At 68.4% G+C, this 17,669-nt stretch overlaps 3 protein-coding genes and 1 long non-coding RNA gene across 20 annotated transcripts; 2 read left to right on the plus strand and 2 right to left on the minus strand.

Moving 5' to 3' along the window:
* Positions 1-1,865: 1,865 nt before the first annotated feature.
* On the minus strand, positions 1,866-2,674 carry WDR83OS (WD repeat domain 83 opposite strand). The gene is made up of 4 exons (XM_058861902.1): positions 2,550-2,674; positions 2,326-2,431; positions 2,055-2,152; positions 1,866-1,975 (listed from the first exon to the last, which is right to left on the minus strand). The coding sequence occupies exons 1-4, from the start codon at positions 2,582-2,584 to the stop codon at positions 1,909-1,911; spliced, it is 306 nt and encodes a 101-aa protein (XP_058717885.1). The 5' UTR covers positions 2,585-2,674; the 3' UTR covers positions 1,866-1,908.
* Positions 2,629-5,278, plus strand: LOC131591315 (WD repeat domain-containing protein 83-like). Its single transcript, XM_058861896.1, has 9 exons — positions 2,629-2,801; positions 3,792-3,912; positions 3,992-4,097; positions 4,200-4,248; positions 4,357-4,483; positions 4,559-4,626; positions 4,716-4,824; positions 4,923-5,037; positions 5,118-5,278. The coding sequence occupies exons 1-9, from the start codon at positions 2,699-2,701 to the stop codon at positions 5,268-5,270; spliced, it is 951 nt and encodes a 316-aa protein (XP_058717879.1). The 5' UTR covers positions 2,629-2,698; the 3' UTR covers positions 5,271-5,278.
* A 194-nt stretch (positions 5,279-5,472) lies between these two features.
* Positions 5,473-16,943, minus strand: DHPS (deoxyhypusine synthase). Of its 17 annotated transcripts, none has more exons than XR_009280313.1 (10): positions 15,814-15,939; positions 14,614-14,735; positions 12,361-12,457; positions 10,313-10,399; positions 8,216-8,321; positions 7,495-7,598; positions 6,378-6,503; positions 6,191-6,301; positions 5,909-5,984; positions 5,473-5,815 (listed from the first exon to the last, which is right to left on the minus strand). XR_009280313.1 is itself a non-coding variant. In XM_058861868.1 (10 exons), the coding sequence occupies exons 1-8, from the start codon at positions 15,814-15,816 to the stop codon at positions 6,200-6,202; spliced, it is 747 nt and encodes a 248-aa protein (XP_058717851.1). In that variant the 5' UTR covers positions 15,817-15,939; the 3' UTR covers positions 5,473-5,815; positions 6,076-6,096; positions 6,191-6,199. The 17 variants fall into 17 exon arrangements, 10 of the variants coding, with proteins under 10 accessions (XP_058717851.1, XP_058717856.1, XP_058717849.1 ...); XR_009280312.1 differs by lacking the exon at positions 5,909-5,984 and adding an exon at positions 6,020-6,096; XR_009280310.1 differs by having other exon boundaries at positions 5,909-6,001; positions 6,171-6,301; positions 15,814-15,938.
* LOC131591335 (uncharacterized) lies at positions 16,017-16,775 on the plus strand. The gene is made up of 3 exons (XR_009280323.1): positions 16,017-16,220; positions 16,299-16,568; positions 16,635-16,775. It is a non-coding gene; the product is annotated as an uncharacterized LOC131591335 (long non-coding RNA).
* Positions 16,944-17,669: the final 726 nt, after the last annotated feature.

Genomic DNA, 17,669 nt, shown 5'->3' on the forward strand with positions numbered 1-17,669 from the left:
CCGAGTCTCCTCAGAGCCCCCGCGGCACTTTCAGCTCCCTCAGAGCCCCCCGAATCCCCTCAGAGCCCCCCGAGTCATCTCAGAGCACCCGCGGCACTTTCAGCCCCCTCAGAGCCCCCCGAGTCTCCTCAGAGCCCCCTCGGCATTTTCAGCTCCCTCAGGGCCCCCTCAGAGCTCCCCGAGTCCCTTCAGAGCCCCCCGAGTCTCCTCAGAGCCCCCCGAATCTACTCAGAGCCCCCTCGGCACTTCCAACTTCCCCCAGAGCCCCCTCAGACTCTCGAAGTCCTCTCAGAGCTGCCCCGAGTCCCCTCAGGATCCCCCGAGTCCCCTCAGAGCCCTCTCGGCACTTCCAACTCCCCTCAGAACCACCTCACACCCTCCAAGTCCTCTCAGAGCTCCCCCGAGTCCCCTCAGAGCCCCCGCGGCACTTTCAGCTCCCTCAGAGCCCCCTCAGGGCTCCCCGAGTCTCCTCAGAGCCCCGCGGCACTTTCAGCCCCCTCAGAGCCCCCCGAGTCTCCTCAGAGCCCCCTCAGAGCCCCCCGAGTCTCCTCAGAGCCCCCCGAGTCTCCTCAGAGCCCCCTCAGAGCCCCCCGAGTCTCCTCAGAGCCCCCTCAGAGCCCCCCGAATCTACTCAGAGCCCCCTCGGCACTTCCAACTTCCCCCAGAGCCCCCTCAGACTCTCCCAAGTCCTCTCAGAGCCCCCCCGAGTCCCCTCAGAGCCCCCCGAGTCTCCTCAGAGCCCCCGCGGCCCTTTCAGTTCCCTCAGAGTCCCCTCAGGGCCCTCCGAGTCCCCTCAGAGCCCTCTCGGCACTTCCAACTCCCCTCAGAACCACCTCACACCCTCCAAGTCCTCTCAGAGCCCCCCCGAGTCCCCTCAAAGCCCCCGCGGCACTTTCAGCTCCCTCAGGGCCCCCTCAGGGCCCTCCGAATCCCCTTAGAGCCCCCTCAGGGCCCTCCGAGTCTCCTCAGAGCCCCCTCAGAGCCCCCCGAGTCTCCTCAGAGCCCCCGCGGCACTTTCAGCCCCCTCAGGGCCTCCCGAGTCTCCTCAGAGCCCCCGCGGCACTTTCAGCCCCCTCAGAGCCCCCCGAGTCTCCTCAGAGCCCCCGCGGCACTTTCAGCCCCCTCAGGGCCTCCCGAGTCTCCTCAGAGCCCCCGCGGCACTTTCAGCCCCCTCAGGGCCCCCTCAGAGCCCCCCAAGTCCCCTCAGAGCCCCCTCAGAGTGCCCCGAGTCCCCTCAGAGCCCCCGCAGCACTTTCAGCTCCCTCAGGGCCCCCTCAGAGCTCCCCGAGTCCCTTCAGAGCCCCCCGAGTCTCCTCAGAGCCCCCGAGGCACTTTCAACTCCCTCAGGGCCCCCTCAGAGATCCCCGAGTCCCTTCAGAGCCCCCCAAATCTACTCAGAGCCCCCTCGGCACTTCCAGCTTCCCCCAGAGCCCCCTCAGACTCTCGAAGTCCTCTCAGAGCTCCCCCGAGTCCCCTCAGAGCCCTCTCGGCACTTCCAACTCCCCTCAGAACCACCTCACACCCTCCGAGTCCTCTCAGAACCCCCCGAGTCCCCTCAAAGCCCCCGCGGCACTTTCAGCTACCTCAGAGCCCCCTCAGGGTCCCCCGAGTCCCCTCAGAGCTCTCTCGGCACTTCCAACTCCCCTCAGAGCCCCCTCGGCATTTCCAACTCCCCTCAGAGCCCCCTCAGACCCTCCGAGTCCTCTCAGAGCCCCCCCGAGTCCCCTCAGAGCCCCCCGAACCCCTTCAGAGCCCCCCTGGACCCCCCGGCTTCCCCTGGAGCCCCCCGGGACTCCTCTTCCCCGTTCCCCCCTCTCCTGGGGGGCTCCACCGGCCCCCGTTCAGGTGCACGAAGACGAAGCACAGCGGTTCCAGGACCCCTTTTTATTGTCCCCTCGGGGACCCCCATCACCACGGCGGGGACATGGGCTGGGGGTTCTGCAGGTAGGACATGACCACGGCCGAGATGGAGAGCCTGGGAGGGGTACACAGAGGTGTCAGAGACCCCCCCCAAAACGCGGCCCGGGACCCCCCCAGGACCCCCCGGCACTCACATGAAGCTGCTCATCATCTGCTTGGTGTCCTCGGAGCTGCGCGAGTTGGCGAAGCTGATGAAGGAGCAGTAAACGGCGATCCAGGCGCACCACTTGAGCTGGGGGACAGCCCCGTGAGACCCCCGAGGGGACGGGGCCTGAGACCCCCGAGATGCCCTGGAGACCCTCCGGAGATCTCCGGGGCTTGGCGCTGAGCCCCACCAAAGGCTCACCGGGATCCTCCCTCCCCCGAATTCCCCTCAGAGAACCCCCGGTGCCCGCCGTGCTCCACCTTGAGCATGAGCCCGCACATGCTGAACACCATCCCCAGCAGGTTCATGTAGTCCGGGGTCGGGTCTTCCAGCGCCGGGTTGGTCTCGGTGGCCGGGGGTTTGTACCTGGCGGGGGTAAGGGGGCTCCGTCAGGCGGGACGGTGCACCGGGACCCTCCGCGGGTGCCCCAGATCTCCCCCCGGTTCTGCCGGGTCTCTCTCCCCGCTGCTGCCCGCGGTCCCACCTGGCCACTTTGCCGGGTCTCCGTGGGTCCGCCATGGCCCCGCCGCCACCGCCGCCTCTTCCGCCGCCGCCGCCGGAAGGGGCCCGGCCCCCGGTGCGGCCCCCGGTGCCATCCCCGGTGCCATCCCCGGTGCCATCCCCGGTCCCTCCATGGCGTTCCCGAGGCCGCGGCCAGCCCGGCCCGAGCTGCCCCGGCAGCGGGTGCAGACCCTGCAGTGCGGCCAGGGAGCGGTGAGGGCCGCCCGCTTCAACGGTGAGACCGCGCACCACGGGGCCACCGGGGGGAAACGGGGCACGGGGGAAGAGAGCAGGAGCTGGGGATGGAGGGTGGGAACCGGGAGGGCGTCCCGGGGATCACCCCGTGTTCCGGGCGGGGGTCCCGGGGATCACCCCCTGTCCCGGGCAGGGGTCCCGGGGATCACCCCGTGTTCCGATGTCGGGGTACCGGGCGGGGGTCCCGAGGATCATCCCGTGTTCGGGTGCGGGGGTCCCGGTGATCACCCCGTGTCCCGGGCGGGGGTTCCGGGCGGGGGTCCCGGGCGGAGGTACCGGGGATCACCCCGTGTTCCGATGTCGGGGTACCGGGCGGGGGTCCCGAGGATCATCCCGTGTTCGGGTGCGGGGATCCCGGGGATCACCCCTTGTCCCGGGCGGGGGTTCCGGGCGGGGGTCCCGGGGATCACTCCGTGTTCCGATGTGGGGATCCCGGGGATCACCCCGTGTCCCGGGCGGGGGTCTCGGGCGGGGGTACCGGGGATCATCCCGTGTTCGGGTGCGGGGGTCCCGGGGATCACCCCGTGTCCCAGGCGGGGGTCCCGGGGATCACCCCCTGTCCCGGGCGGGGGTTCCGGGTGGGGGTCCCGGGCGGAGGTACCGGGAATCACCCCGTGTTCCGATGTGGGGGTCCTGGGCGGGGGTCCCGGGGGTTAACCCCCTGTCCCGGTGCGGGGGTCCCGGGGATCACCCCGTGTTCCGGGCGGGGGTCTCGGTGATCACCCCATGTCCCAGGCAGAAGTCCCAGGGATCACCCCGTGTTCCGATGTGGGGGTACCAGGGGTCACCCCCTGTCCCGAGCAGGGATCCTGGTGTGAGGGTCCCGGGGATCACCCCGTGTCCTGGTGTGAGGGTCCCGGGGATCACCCCGTGTTCGGGTGTGGGGGTCCCTGGGATCACCCCGTGTCCCGGTGGTCACCCCCTGTCCCAGTGCGGGGGTCCCGGTGATCACATCCATTCCCCCCCTCAGCGGACGGGAATTACTGCCTGACGTGCGGCAGTGACAAGACTCTGAAGCTCTGGAACCCGCACAAGGGCACAGCCCTGCGCGCCTACCAGGGCCACGGCTACGAGGTGCTGGACGCCGCCGGGTAAGGGGGGGCTGCGGGGACCCCTCCCCACCTCGGGGAAGCCTCACCGCGCTCACGGGACCCCCCCGTGCCCCCCCAGATCCTTCGACAACAGCCAGATCTGCTCCGGCAGCGCCGACAAGGCCGTGGCGCTCTGGGACGTGACCACGGGGCAGGTGGTCCGAAAATACCGGGGACACGCCGGGGTGAGGAGGGTCTGGGGGTGGCATTTGGGGAGGGGGATTTGGGGAGGGGGATTTGGGATCCTGAGCGTGGCTCGGGACTCTGAGTCCCTGCTTCTCCCACAGAAAGTGAACTGCGTCCAGTTTAATGAGGAAGCCACCGTCATCGTGTCTGGTGAGGGAGTGGTTTGGGGGGCACCCTGTGAGCCCCGGGACATCCCTGCACCCCCTTTTCCCACCCTGCTCCCCCTTTTGTTCCCCCTGAACCCCCTTTTCCCCCCAGGCTCCATCGACTCCACGGTGCGGTGCTGGGACTGCCGCTCCCGCCGCCCCGACCCCATCCAGGTGCTGGACGAGGCCAAGGACGGAATCTCCAGCGTGAAGCTCTCGGGCCACGAGATCCTGACGGGGTGAGGGACGAGCCCCCCCAGCACCGGGGCACCCCCAGGATTGGGGGACCCCCTAAACCTCCCCCCTCCCCGCAGCTCCGTGGACGGGCGGGTCCGGCGCTACGACCTCCGGGCGGGGCAGCTCTGCTCTGACTACATCGGCAGTGAGTGGGACCTGGGGGAGAGCCCAGGGGGGCTCCCCAAAACTGGGGGGGCTCCGTGGGACCCCCCCAAACTCCTTGTGTGCCCCCAGGCCCCATCACCAGCGTGTGCTTCAGCAAGGACGGGCAGTGCGTGCTGGCCGCCAGCCTGGACTCCACGCTGCGCCTGCTGGACAAGGACACCGGGGAGCTGCTGGGCGAGTACGGCCCCCCCTAAGCTTTGGGGGACCCCCGGGGGGCTTTGGGGGACCCCGGGGGGGCTTTGGGGGACCCCCAGCTCACCCCACATCCCTCCCCAGGTACACGGGTCACCGCAGCACGACCTACAGGCTGGACTGCGTCCTGAACGAGCAGGACACGCACGTGGGCTGCGCCTCCGAGGACGGCCACGTCTACTTCTGGGACCTGCTGGAGGTGAGGGAGGGTCCCTGGGGTGGGGTGGGGGGGGGTTTGGGGACACCCCCGGCCCTCCCTGAGCGCCGCTGTCCCCGCAGGGCTCGCTGGCGCTCAGCTTGCCCGTGGGCCACGGCGTGGTGCAGTCGCTGGCCTTCCACCCGCGCCTGCCCTGCCTGCTGGTGGCCACCCAGGGCCAGGTGACGCTGTGGAGAGAGGACACCTTCCAGCCCGAGGGGGACCCCGACACCTGAGGGGGACACGTGAGGACACCTTCCAGCCCGAGGGGGACCCCGACACCTGAGGGGGACCCCAACACCTGAGGGGGACACGTGAGGACACCTTCCAGCCCGAGGGGGACCCCGACACCTGAGGGGGACCCCGACTCCTGAGGCGGACCCCGACACCTGAGGGGGACCCTGACACCTGAGAGGTGACACGAGGAATAAACCCCGGGAGGAGACCCTGCTGTGCTTTATTAGGTGCTGGAATAAATAAATGCAAGCACTGGGGAGGGGGCACACACAGACAGGGGGGTGCAGGTGTAGGGGGCCCCTGGCCCCCCCAGAGGGACTCGCCCCAGTGCCCCCCATGCTGTGGGAGCTGAGGGGGGCTCAGCACACCCAGACCTGAGCCTGGGGGTCCCTCAGGCCTTGGGGGTCCCTGTGGGAACTGGGTCCCTCAGGCCTTGGGGGTCAATGTGGGCATCAGGGGTCCCCACAGGCACTGGGGGTCCCTCAGGCCTCGGGGGTCCCCATGGGCATTGGGGGTCCCTGCAGGCACTGGGAGTCTTTCAGGCCTTGGGGGTCCATGCGGGCATCAGGGGTCCCTCAGGCCTTGGGGGTCCCTGTGGGAACTGGGGGTCCCCACAGGCACCGAGGGTCCCTCAGACCTCGGGGGTCCCTCAGGTCTCGGGGGTCCCTCAGGCCTTGGGGGTCCCAATGGGCACTGGGGGTCCCTCAGGCCTCGGGGGTCCCTGCAGGCACTGGGGGTCTCCATGGACACCGGGGGTCCCTCAGGCCTTGGGGGTCACCACAGGCACCAGGGGTCCCCACAGACACCGAGGGTCCCTCAGGCCTCGGGGGTCCCTGCAGGCACTGGGGGTCTCCATGGACACCGAGGGTCCCTCAGGCCTTGGGGGTCCCCGCGGGCACCGGGGGTCCCTGCAGGCACTGGGGGTCCCTCAGGCCTCGGGGGTCCCCGCGGGCACCGGGAAGGCGTCGGCGCTCCGTGCGAACGTCTCGGCCACGAGCAGCGGGAACACGAGCGAGGCGTCAGCGTAGACCTGGCACAGACCGGAGGGGTCAGAACCCCCCAGCCCGGGCTCCCCAAATCCCCCCGGGACCCCCGGGACCCCCCACCTTGACGGGGGTGGCGTCCACGCGGATCTTGCCCCAGGACACGGCCTCGTCCGGCCGCGCACCCGAGTCGGAGCCGTCGAACTCCTGCGCCGTGTTGACGTAGACGGAGAAATCGGCGCCGTTGCGCTGCCGGTGCAGACACGGGGCTGAGCCCCCCGCCCTCCCCGGGACCCCCAGGACCCCCTCCCCTCCCAGGGACCCCCGGGACCCCCCGCTTGCCCTCTCCGGGACCCCCGGGACCCCCTGCCCGCCCTCCCCGGGACCCCCTCCCTGCCCTCCCCGGGACCCCCGGGACCCCCTGCCCGCCCTCCCCGGGACCCCCTCCCTGCCCTCCCCAGGACCCCTGGGACCCCTTCCCTGCCCTCCCCGGGACCCCCCGCCCGCCCTCTCCAGGACCCCCTCCCTGCCCTCGCTGGGACCCCTGGGGCCCCCGCCCCACCCTCTCCACGACCCCCAGGACCCCCTCCCCACCCTCCCCGGGACCCCCCGCCCGCCCTCCCCGGGACCCCCTCCCCGCCCTCCCCGGGACCCCCTCCCCGGGACCCCCCGCCCGCCCTCCCCGGGACCCCCGGGACCCCCTCCCTGCCCTCCCCGGGACCCCCGGGACCCCCTCCCTGCCCTCCCCGGGACCCCTGGGACCCCCTCCCTGCCCTCCCCGGGACCCCCCTCCCCGCCCTCTCCGGGACCCCCCGCCCGCCCTCCCTGGGACCCCCTCCCCGCCCCACCCCGGGACCCCCAGGACCCCCTCCCTGCCCTCCCGGGGACCCCCGGGACCCCCTCCCTGCCCTCCCTGGGACCCCCTCCCTGCCCTCCCTGGGACCCCCTCCCTGCCCCACCCCGGGACCCCCAGGACCCCCTTCCTGCCCTCCACGGGACCCCCTCCCTGCCCTCCCGGGGACCCCCGGGATCCCCTCCCCTCCCCGGGACCCCCCTCCCCGCCCTCCCCGGGACCCCCAGGACCTCCTGCCCTCCCTGGGACCCCCGGGACCCCCGGGACCCCCTCCCTGCCCTCCCCGGGACCCCCCTCCCCGCCCTCTCCGGGACCCCCGGGACCCCCTCCCTCCCCTCCCCGGGACCCCCGGGACCCCCTCCCCGCCCCACCCCGGGGGTCTCTCACCATCAGGTTGGCGTTGGCGATGTGGTGCTTGACCAGGCCCCCGCCCAGGATGATCATCCCGGTCTTGTGTGCAAAGATGGCCTGGGTGTTGATGAGGCGCAGGTCTGGGGGTACAGGGCGGTCAGGGCACCCCAAAACCCACCTGGGGAACCCCCAAACCCTCTGGGGAACCCCCAAACCTCTGTGGGGCACCCCAAACCCACCTGGGGAACCCCAAAACCCTCTGGGGAACCCCCAAACCCTCTGGGGAACCCCAAACCCCCCTGGGGAACCCCAAAACCCACCTGGGGAACCCCCAAATCCCCCTGGGGAACCCCCAAACCCATCTGGGGAACCCCCAAACCCTCTGGGGAGCCCCAAAACCCACCTGGGGAGCCCCAAAACCCACCTGGGGAACCCCCAAACCTCTGTGGGGAACCCCAAAACCCACCTGGGGAACCCCCAAACCTCTGTGGGGCACCCCAAACCTCCTGGGGTACACCCAAACCCTGTGGGATCCCCCAAATCCCCCTGAGGTACCCCCAAACCCACCTGGGGGCACCCTGAAATCCCATGGGGCACCCCCAAACCTCTCTGGGGCACCTCCAAACCTCCGTGGGACATCCCAAGCCTCTGTGGGGCACCCCCAAACCCCCGTGGGGATCCCCAAACCTCCCTGGGGATCCCCCAAACCCCTGTGGGGATCCCCCAAACCCCCGTGGGGCACCCCAGGGCCTCTCACCCTCCACGATGTCCAGCACGAGCCCCGGGCGTTTGTAGGAGTGGAAGAAGATCATGTCCCCCAGGGAGCCATCGGTGAGCGCCGGGCTCAGCACCGGGATCTTGTTCTGGGGTGGGGGACACGGTGACACCCCCTGGTGACACCCCCAGTGTCCCCCTGTGTCCCCTGGTGTCCCCCAGTGTCCCCTCAGTGTCCCCCAATGTCCCCCCAGTGTCCCCGCAGTGTCCCCCAGGGAGCCGTCGGTGAGCGCCGGGCTCAGCACCGGGATCTTGTTCTGGGGTGGGGGACACGGTGACACCCCCAGTGTCCCCCAGTGTCCCCTGGTGTCCCCCCAGTGTCCCCCCAGTGTCCCCTCAGTGTCCCCCCAGTGTCCCCCAGTGTCCCCCCAGTGTCCCCCCAGTGTCCCCCCGTGTCCCCCGGTGTCCCCCCAGTGTCCCCCAGGGAGCCATCGGTGAGCGCCGGGCTCAGCACCGGGATCTTGTTCTGGGGTGGGGGGACATGGTGACACCCCCTGGTGACACCCCCAGTGTCCCTCCAGTGTCCCCTGGTGTCCCCCAGTGTCCCCCCATGTCCCCCGGTATCCCTCCAGTGTCCCCTGGTGTCCCCCAGTGTCCCCCCAGTGTCCCCCAGGGAGCCGTCGGTGAGCGCCGGGCTCAGCACCGGGATCTTGTTCTGGGGTGGGGGGACATGGTGACACCCCCAGTGACACCCCCAGTGTCCCCTGGTGTCCCCCAGTGTCCCCCCAGTGTCCCCCCGTGTCCCCCAGTGTCCCCCCAGTGTCCCCCAGTGTCCCCCCAGTGTCCCCCCGGTGTCCCCCAGGGAGCCATCGGTGAGCGCCGGGCTCAGCACCGGGATCTTGTTCTGGGGTGGGGGACACGGTGACACCCCTGGTGTCCCCCAGTGTCCCCTCAGTGTCCCCCAGTGTCCCCCCGTGTCCCCCCCGGTGTCCCCCAGGGAGCCATCGGTGAGCGCCGGGCTCAGCACCGGGATCTTGTTCTGGGGGTGGGGGACATGGTGACACCCCCTGGTGACACCCCCAGTGTCCCCTGGTGTCCCCTGGTGTCCCCCCAGTGTCCCCCAGTGTCCCCCCAGTGTCCCCCAGGGAGCCGTCGGTGAGCGCCGGGCTCAGCACCGGGATCTTGTTCTGGGGGTGGGGGACACGGTGACACCCCCAGTGTCCCCTGGTGTCCCCCCAGTGTCCCCAAGGGAGCCGTCGGTGAGCGCCGGGCTCAGCACCGGGATCTTGTTCTGGGGTGGGGGACACGGTGACACCCCCTGGTGACACCCCCAGTGTCCCCCCAGTGTCCCCCCGTGTCCCCCTGGTGTCCCCTGGTGTCCCCCCAGTGTCCCCCAGTGTCCCCCCGGTGTCCCCCCGGTGTCCCCCAGGGAGCCGTCGGTGAGCGCCGGGCTCAGCACCAGGATCTTGTTCTGGGGTGGGGGACACGGTGACACCCCCCGGTGACACCCCCCAGTGTCCCCCCGGTGTCCCCCCGTGTCCCCCAGTGTCCCCCGGTGTCCCCCGGTGTCCCTCCAGTGTCCCCCCGTGTCCCCCGGTGTCCCTGGTGTCCCCCCAGTGTCCCCCAGTGAGCCGTTGGTGAGCGCTGGGCTCAGCACCAGGATCTTGTTCTGGGGTGGGGGACATGGTGACACCCCCAGTGTCCCCCCAGTGTCCCCCAGTGTCCCTCCAGTGTCCCCATGGTGTCCCCCCCATGTCCCCCGGTGTCCCTCCAGTGTCCCCCAGTGTCCCCCTGTGTCCCCCCAGTGTCCCCCTGGTGTCCCCCAGTGTCCCCCTGGTGTCCCCCAGTGTTCCCCATTGTCCCCCAGTGTCCCCCCGGTGTCCCCCAATGTCCCCCCGGTGTCCCCTGGTGTCCCCCGGTGTCCCCCCAGTGTCCCCCCAGTGTCCCTCGGTGTCCCCCAATGTCCCCCCGGTGTCCCCCCCCATGTCCCCTCGTCTCCCCCAGTGTCCCCCAGTGTCCCCCTGGTGTCCCCCTGGTGTCCCCCCAGTATCCCCCGTGTCCCCCAGTGTCCCCTGGTGTCCCCCCAGTATCCCCCAGTGTCCCCCCATGTCCCCTGGTGTCCCCCGGTGTCCCCCGGTACCTTCTGGGCCCAGTAACAGATGGATTCGGGGTTGTTGATCTCCTTGCCCAGCCGGGCGATCATCCGGGACGGCGTCCACCGCACGCCCTGCGGGGACCCGGCTCAGGAACCCCGGCCAGGGGGGCCCAGGGACCCCCAAAACCCTGCCCCAGGTACCCAGGGACCCCCAAAACCCTGCCCCACATATCCGGAGACCCCCAAAACCCTGCCCCATATATCCGGAGACCCCCAAAACCCTGCCCCAGATACCCAGGGACCCCCAAAACCCTGCCCCAGATATCCAGGGACCCCCAAATCCCCACCCCAGGTGTGCAGGGACCCCCAAAACCCTGCCCCAGATACCCAGGGACCCCCAAAACCTCACCCCAGATACCCAGGGACCCCCAAACCCTGCCCCAGATACCCAGGGACCCCCAAAACCCTGCCCCAGATACCCAGGGACCCCCAAACCCTGCCCCAGATACCCAGGGACCCCCAAAACCCTGCCCCGGATACCCAGGGACACCCAAGCCCCCACCCCAGATATCCAGGGACCCCCAAAACCCTGCCCCAGATATCCAGGGACCCCCAAATCCCCACCCCAGATATCCAGGGACCCCCAAATCCCCACCCCAGATATCCAGGGACCCCCAAATCCCCACCCCAGATATCCAGGGACCCCCAAATCCCCACCCCAGATATCCAGGGACCCCCAAATCCCCACCCCAGATATCCAGGGACCCCCAAATCCCCACCCCAGATATCCAGGGACCCCCAAATTCCCACCCCAGATATCCAGAGACCCCCAAATACCAACCCCAGATATTCAGGGACCCCCCAAATCCCAACCCCAGGTGTGCAGGGACCCCCAAACCCCCACCCCAGATATCCAGAGACCCCCAAATACCAACCCCAGATATCCAGGGACCCCCAAACCCCCACCCCAGATATTCAGGGACCCCCAAATTCCCACCCCAGATATCCAGAGACCCCCAAATACCAACCCCAGATATTCAGGGACCCCCCAAATCCCAACCCCAGGTGTGCAGGGACCCCCAAACCCCCACCCCAGATATCCAGGGACCCCCAAACCCCCACCCCAGATATCCAGAGACCCCCAAACCCCCACCCCAGGTGTGCAGGGACCCCCAAAACCTTGCCCCAGACACCCAGGGACCCCCAAACCCCTGCCCCAGATATCCAGGGACCCCCAAATCCCCACCCCAGATATCCTGAGACCCCCAAATCCCAACCCCAGATATCCAGGGATCCCCAAACCCCTGCCCCAGATATCCAGGGACCCCCAAAACCCTGCCCCAGATACCCAGGGACCCCCAAAACCCTGCCCCAGATATCCAGGGACCCCCAAATCCCTGCCCCAGATACCCAGGGACCCCCAAACCCCCACCCCAGATATTCAGGGACCCCCAAAACCTCACCCCAGATATCCAGGGACCCCCAAACCCCCACCCCAGATATCCAGGGACCCCCAAAACCTCACCCCAGATATCCAGGGACCCCCAAACCCCCACCCCAGATACCCAGGGACCCCCAAACCCTCACCCCAGGTATCCAGGGACCCCCAAATACCAACCCCAGGTGTGCAGGGACCCCCAAACCCCCACCCCAGGTGGTCAGGGACCCCCAAACCCCCACCCCAGATATCCAGGGACCCCCAAATCCCCACCCCAGGTATCCAGGGACCCCCTAAGGCCCCACCCCAGATATTCAGGGACCCCCAAAACCTCACCCCAGATATCCAGGGACCCCCAAACCCTGCCCCAGATATCCAGGGACCCCCAAAACCTCACCCCAGATATCCAGGGACCCCCAAACCCCCACCCCAGATATCCAGGGACCCCCAAATCCCCACCCCAGGTATCCAGGGACCCCCAAACCCCCACCCCAGATATCCAGGGACCCCCAAATCCCCACCCCAGGTATCCAGGGACCCCCAAACCCCCACCCCAGATATCCAGGGACCCCCAAAACCTCACCCCAGATATCCAGGGACCCCCTAAGGCCCCCTCTGAGCACTGAGGGGTCCCGGGTTGGGGTCCCCCCCTGACCTGCGTGTCCTGCTCGTCCACCATCCGCTCCAGGATGGGCATCAGCCAATCCTCGAACTTGCAGTAATTGTCATTGGGCACCAGCAGGTTCCCGATCCTGGGGGACACCAAAGTGACCCCAAAGTGACCCCAGGGTGACCCCGAGATGGCCCCAAAGTGACTCTGAGGTGACCCCGAGGTGACCCCAAAGTGACCTCGAGATGGCCCCAAAGTGACTCTGAGGTGACCCCAAAGTGACCCCGAGGTGACCCTGAGGTGACCCAATATGACCCCGAGGTGACCCCAAATTGACCCCGAGGTGACCCCGAGGTGACCCTGAGGTGACGCTGAGGTGATCCCGAGGTGACACCGCAGTGACCCCGAGGTGACACTGAGGTGACCCCAAAGTGACACCGCAGTGATCCCGAGGTGACCCCAAAGTGACCCCAAAGTGACCCCGAGGTGACCCCAAATTGACCCCAAATTGACCCCGAGGTGACCCTGAGGTGACCCCGAGGTGACCCCAAAGTGACCCCGAGGTGACTCTGAGGTGACCCCGAGGTGACCCCAAAGTGACCCCGAGATGGCCCCAAAGTGACTCTGAGGTGACCCCGAGGTGACCCCAAGGTGACACTGAGGTGACCCCAAAGTGACCCCGAGATGGCCCCAAAGTGACCCCGAGGTGACCCCAAAGTGACTCCGAGGTGACCCCAAAGTGACCCCAAAGTGACCCTGAGGTGACCCCAAAGTGACCCCAAGGTGACCCTGAGGTGACCCCAAAGTGACCCTGAGGTGACCCCAAATTGACCCCGAGGTGACCCCGAAGTGACCCCGAAGTGACCCTGAGGTGACCCCGAGATGGCCCCAAAGTGACCCCGAGGTGACCCCAAAGGGACCCCGAGGTGACCCCGAGGTGACCCTGAGGTGACCCCAGGGTGACCCCGAGGTGACCCAATATGACCCCGAGGTGACAGGTGACCCCAGGGTGACCCCGAGGTGACCCCAAAGTGACCCCGAGGTGACCCAATATGACCCCGAGGTGACCCCAAATTGACCCCAAATTGACCCCGAGGTGACCCCGAAGTGACCCCGAGGTGACCCTGAGGTGACCCCGAGGTGACCCCAAGGTGACACTGAGGTGACCCCAAAGTGACCCCGAGGTGACCCCAAATTGACCCCAAATTGACCCCGAGGTGACCCTGAGGTGACCTCGAGGTGACCCCAAAGTGACCCCGAGGTGACCCCGAGGTGACCCCGAGGTGACCCCAAAGTGACCCTGAGGTGACCCCGAGGTGACCCCAAATTGACCCCGAGGTGACCCCAAGGTGACCCTGAGGTGGCCCCAAAGTGACCCCGAAGTGATCCCGAGGTGACCCTGAGGTGACCCCAAAGTGACCCCGAGGTGACCCCAGGGTGATCCCGAGGTGATTCTGAGGTGGCCCAAAGGTGACCCCGAGGTGGCCCCAGGTGACCCCAAGGTGACACTGAGGTGGCCCCAGGTGACACTGAGGTGGCCCCAGGTGACCCCAAGGTGACACTGAGGTGGCCCCAGGTGACACTGAGGTGGCCCCAGGTGACCCCAAGGTGACACTGAGGTGGCCCCAGGTGACCCTCACCTGTTGATGCCGTTCTCCCGCAGCTCCCGGCCCCGCAGGTGACCCCAGGTGACCCCAATGTGACCCCGTGACCCCGAGGTGACCCCGAGGTGGCCCCAGGTGACACTGAGGTGGCCCCAGGTGGCCCCAGGTGACACTGAGGTGGCCCCAGGTGACCCCAAGGTGACCCCAGGTGACCCCAGGTGACACTGAGGTGACCCCAGGTGACCCCAGGTGACACTGAGGTGGCCCCAGGTGACCCTCACCTGTTGATGCCGTTCTCCCGCAGCTCCCGGCCCCGCAGGTGACCCCACGTGACCCCGAGGTGGCCCCAGGTGACCCCAAGGTGACCCAAGGTGGCCCCAGGTGACCCCGAGGTGACCCCAGGTGACCCCGAGGTGACACTGAGGTGACACCCAGGTGCCCCTCACCTGTTGATGCCGTTCTCCCGCAGCTCCCGGCCCCGCAGGTGACCCCGAGGTGGCCCCAGGTGACACTGAGGTGACACTGAGGTGACACCCAGGTGGCCCTCACCTGTTGATGCCGTTCTCCCGCAGCTCCTGGCCCCGCAGGTGACCCCGAGGTGACCCCAATGTGACCCCAGGTGACCCCCAGGTGACACTGAGGTGGCCCCAGGTGACCCCGAGGTGACACTGAGGTGGCCCCAGGTGACCCTCACCTGTTGATGCCGTTCTCCCGCAGCTCCCGGCCCCGCAGGTGGAAGTCCCCGATGAAGGTGGGCGCCAGGCACTTGATGAGATCCTCCTCCACCCCCCCGGCCGTGGTCACCAGCACGTCCACCTGGCCAGGGAGGGGTCAGCACCTCGGGGACAGCCCCGGGTGACACCTGCCACCCCCACGGGGACACCTGGGGACACCCTGAGGGACACCCCAAAAACCCTGGGGACACCCCGAGAACACCCCAAAAACCCTGGGGACACCCCTGGGGACACCCTGAGAACACCCCAAAAACCCTGGGGACACCCCTGGGGACACCCTGAGGGACCTGGGGACACCCCAAAAACCCTGGGGACACCCCAAGGACCCTGGGGACACCCCGAGAACACCCCAAAAACCCTGGGGACACCCTGGGGACACCCCAAGGACCCCTGGGGACACCCTGAGGGACACCCCAAAAACCCTGGGGACACCCTGAGGGACCTAGGGACACCCTGAGGACCCGGGGGACACCCCAAAAACCCTGGGGACACCCCGAGGGACCTGGGGACACCATGGTGTCCCCTGGGTCCCTGTCCCCCATCTCCTGGCCCCTGTCCCCATCTCTGTCCCCCTGTCTCTGTCCCTGTACCCAGTGTCCCCAGTGTGTCTCCAGTGTGTCCCCATGTCCCCAGTGTCACCATGTCCCCATGTCCCCATGCCGTGCTGTACGAGGTATCGGATGCTCTCCCTGTCCCCATGTCCCCAGTGTCCCCATGTCCCCAGTGTGTCCCCATGTCCCGTGTGTCCCCAGTGTGTCCCCAGTGTGTCCCCATGTCCCCAGTGTGTCCCCAGTGTGTCCCCATGTCCCCAGTGTGTCCCCAGTGTGTCCCCAGTGTGTCCCCAGTGTGTCCCCATGTCCCCAGTGTGTCCCCAGTGTGTCCCCAGTGTGTCCCCATGTCCCCAGTGTCACCATGCCGTGCTGTACGAGGTATCGGATGCTCTCCCTGTCCCCATGTCCCCAGTGTGTCCCCATGTCCCGTGTGTCCCCAGTGTGTCCCCAGTGTGTCCCCATGTCCCCAGTGTGTCCCCAGTGTGTCCCCAGTGTGTCCCCAGTGTGTCCCCAGTGTCCCCAGTGTGTCCCCAGTGTGTCCCCAGTGTCCCCATGTCCCCAGTGTGTCCCCAGTGTGTCCCCAGTGTGTCCCCATGTCCCCAGTGTCACCATGCCGTGCTGTACGAGGTATCGGATGCTCTCCCTGACGCCGGAGCTGACGAGGTTGGAGGTGAAGCCGAGGAAGATGGTGCAGCCCGAGGGGCTCTCCCTGTCCCCATGTCCCCAGTGTGTCCCCAGTGTGTCCCCAGTGTGTCCCCAGTGTCCCCATGTCCCCAGTGTCACCATGCCGTGCTGTACGAGGTATCGGATGCTCTCCCTGTCCCCATGTCCCCAGTGTGTCCCCATGTCCCCAGTGTGTCCCCAGTGTGTCCCCATGTCCCCAGTGTCACCATGCCGTGCTGTACGAGGTATCGGATGCTCTCCCTGTCCCCGTGTCCCCATGTCCCCAGTGTGTCCCCAGTGTGTCCCCAGTGTGTCCCCAGTGTCCCCAGTGTCACCATGCCGTGCTGTACGAGGTATCGGATGCTCTCCCTGTCCCCATGTCCCCCAGTGTGTCCCCATGTCCCCAGTGTCACCATGCCGTGCTGTACGAGGTATCGGATGCTCTCCCTGACGCCGGAGCTGACGAGGTTGGAGGTGAAGCCGAGGAAGATGGTGCAGCCCGAGGGGCTCTCCCTGTCCCATGTCCCCATGTCCCCAGTGTGTCCCCATGTCCCCCAGTGTGTCCCCATGTCCCCAGTGTCACCATGCCGTGCTGTACGAGGTATCGGATGCTCTCCCTGACGCCGGAGCTGACGAGGTTGGAGGTGAAGCCGAGGAAGATGGTGCAGCCCGAGGGGCTCTCCCTGTCCCCATGTCCCCATGTCCCCAGTGTCCCCAGTGTGTCCCCAGTGTGTCCCCATGTCCCCAGTGTGTCCCCATGTCCCCAGTGTGTCCCCAGTGTCCCCATGTCCCCAGTGTCACCATGCCGTGCTGTACGAGGTATCGGATGCTCTCCCTGTCCCCAGTGTGTCCCCAGTGTGTCCCCATGTCCCCAGTGTGTCCCCATGTCCCCAGTGTCACCATGCCGTGCTGTACGAGGTATCGGATGCTCTCCCTGACGCCGGAGCTGACGAGGTTGGAGGTGAAGCCGAGGAAGATGGTGCAGCCCGAGGGGGGTCGGGGCCCGGCCATGGCCGCTCGCTGCCGCTGCTCCGAGCCCAGCGGCTCCAGCTTGGCCGAGATCTGAGACGGGGACACAGGGGGACAATGGGGACACAGGGGACAATGGGGACACCAGGGGACAATGGGGACAGCAGGGGACAAGAGGGGACATGGAGGACACAAGGGGACAGGGGGGACACGGGGGACGGGGGACACCAGGGGACAATGGGGACAGCGGGGACACGAGGGGACAGCGAGGACACGGCAGACAGCGGGGACAGCGGAGGGGACAGCAGGGAGACATGGGGGACAGCAGGGACAGCGGGGGGGGACAGCAGGGGACATGGGGGGGACACCGGCGGGGGACACCAGGGGACAGCGGGGGACACGAGGGGACATGGGGGGACACGGGGGGGTCACAGGAGGAGTCACAGGGGGGACACCAGGGGGACACCGGGGGACATGGGGGGACATCAGGGGGGTCACAGAGGGATCACAGGGGAAGTCACGGGGGGACACCGGGGGGGACAAAGGGGAGACACGGGGGGACACCGGGGGGGGACACCGGGTGGACATGGAGGGAACACCGGAGGGACACGGGGGGGACAGCAGGGGACAACGGGGGGGGACACAGGGGGGGGGACACAGGGGGGTCACAGCGGGCCCGGACCCCTCCTCACCCCCCCGGGTGTGACCCCTCCACACCCTCCTCATCCTCCCGGTGTGACCCCCCCGGTGTGACCCCCCCCGGGTGTGCCCCCTCCTCATCCTCCCGGTGTGACCCCCCCGGTGTGACCCCCCCCATCTCCGGTGTGACCCCA

The sequence above is a fragment of the Poecile atricapillus genome, chromosome 39, assembly GCF_030490865.1.
Source record: "Poecile atricapillus isolate bPoeAtr1 chromosome 39, bPoeAtr1.hap1, whole genome shotgun sequence".
Classification (NCBI taxonomy): Eukaryota; Metazoa; Chordata; class Aves; order Passeriformes; family Paridae; genus Poecile; species Poecile atricapillus.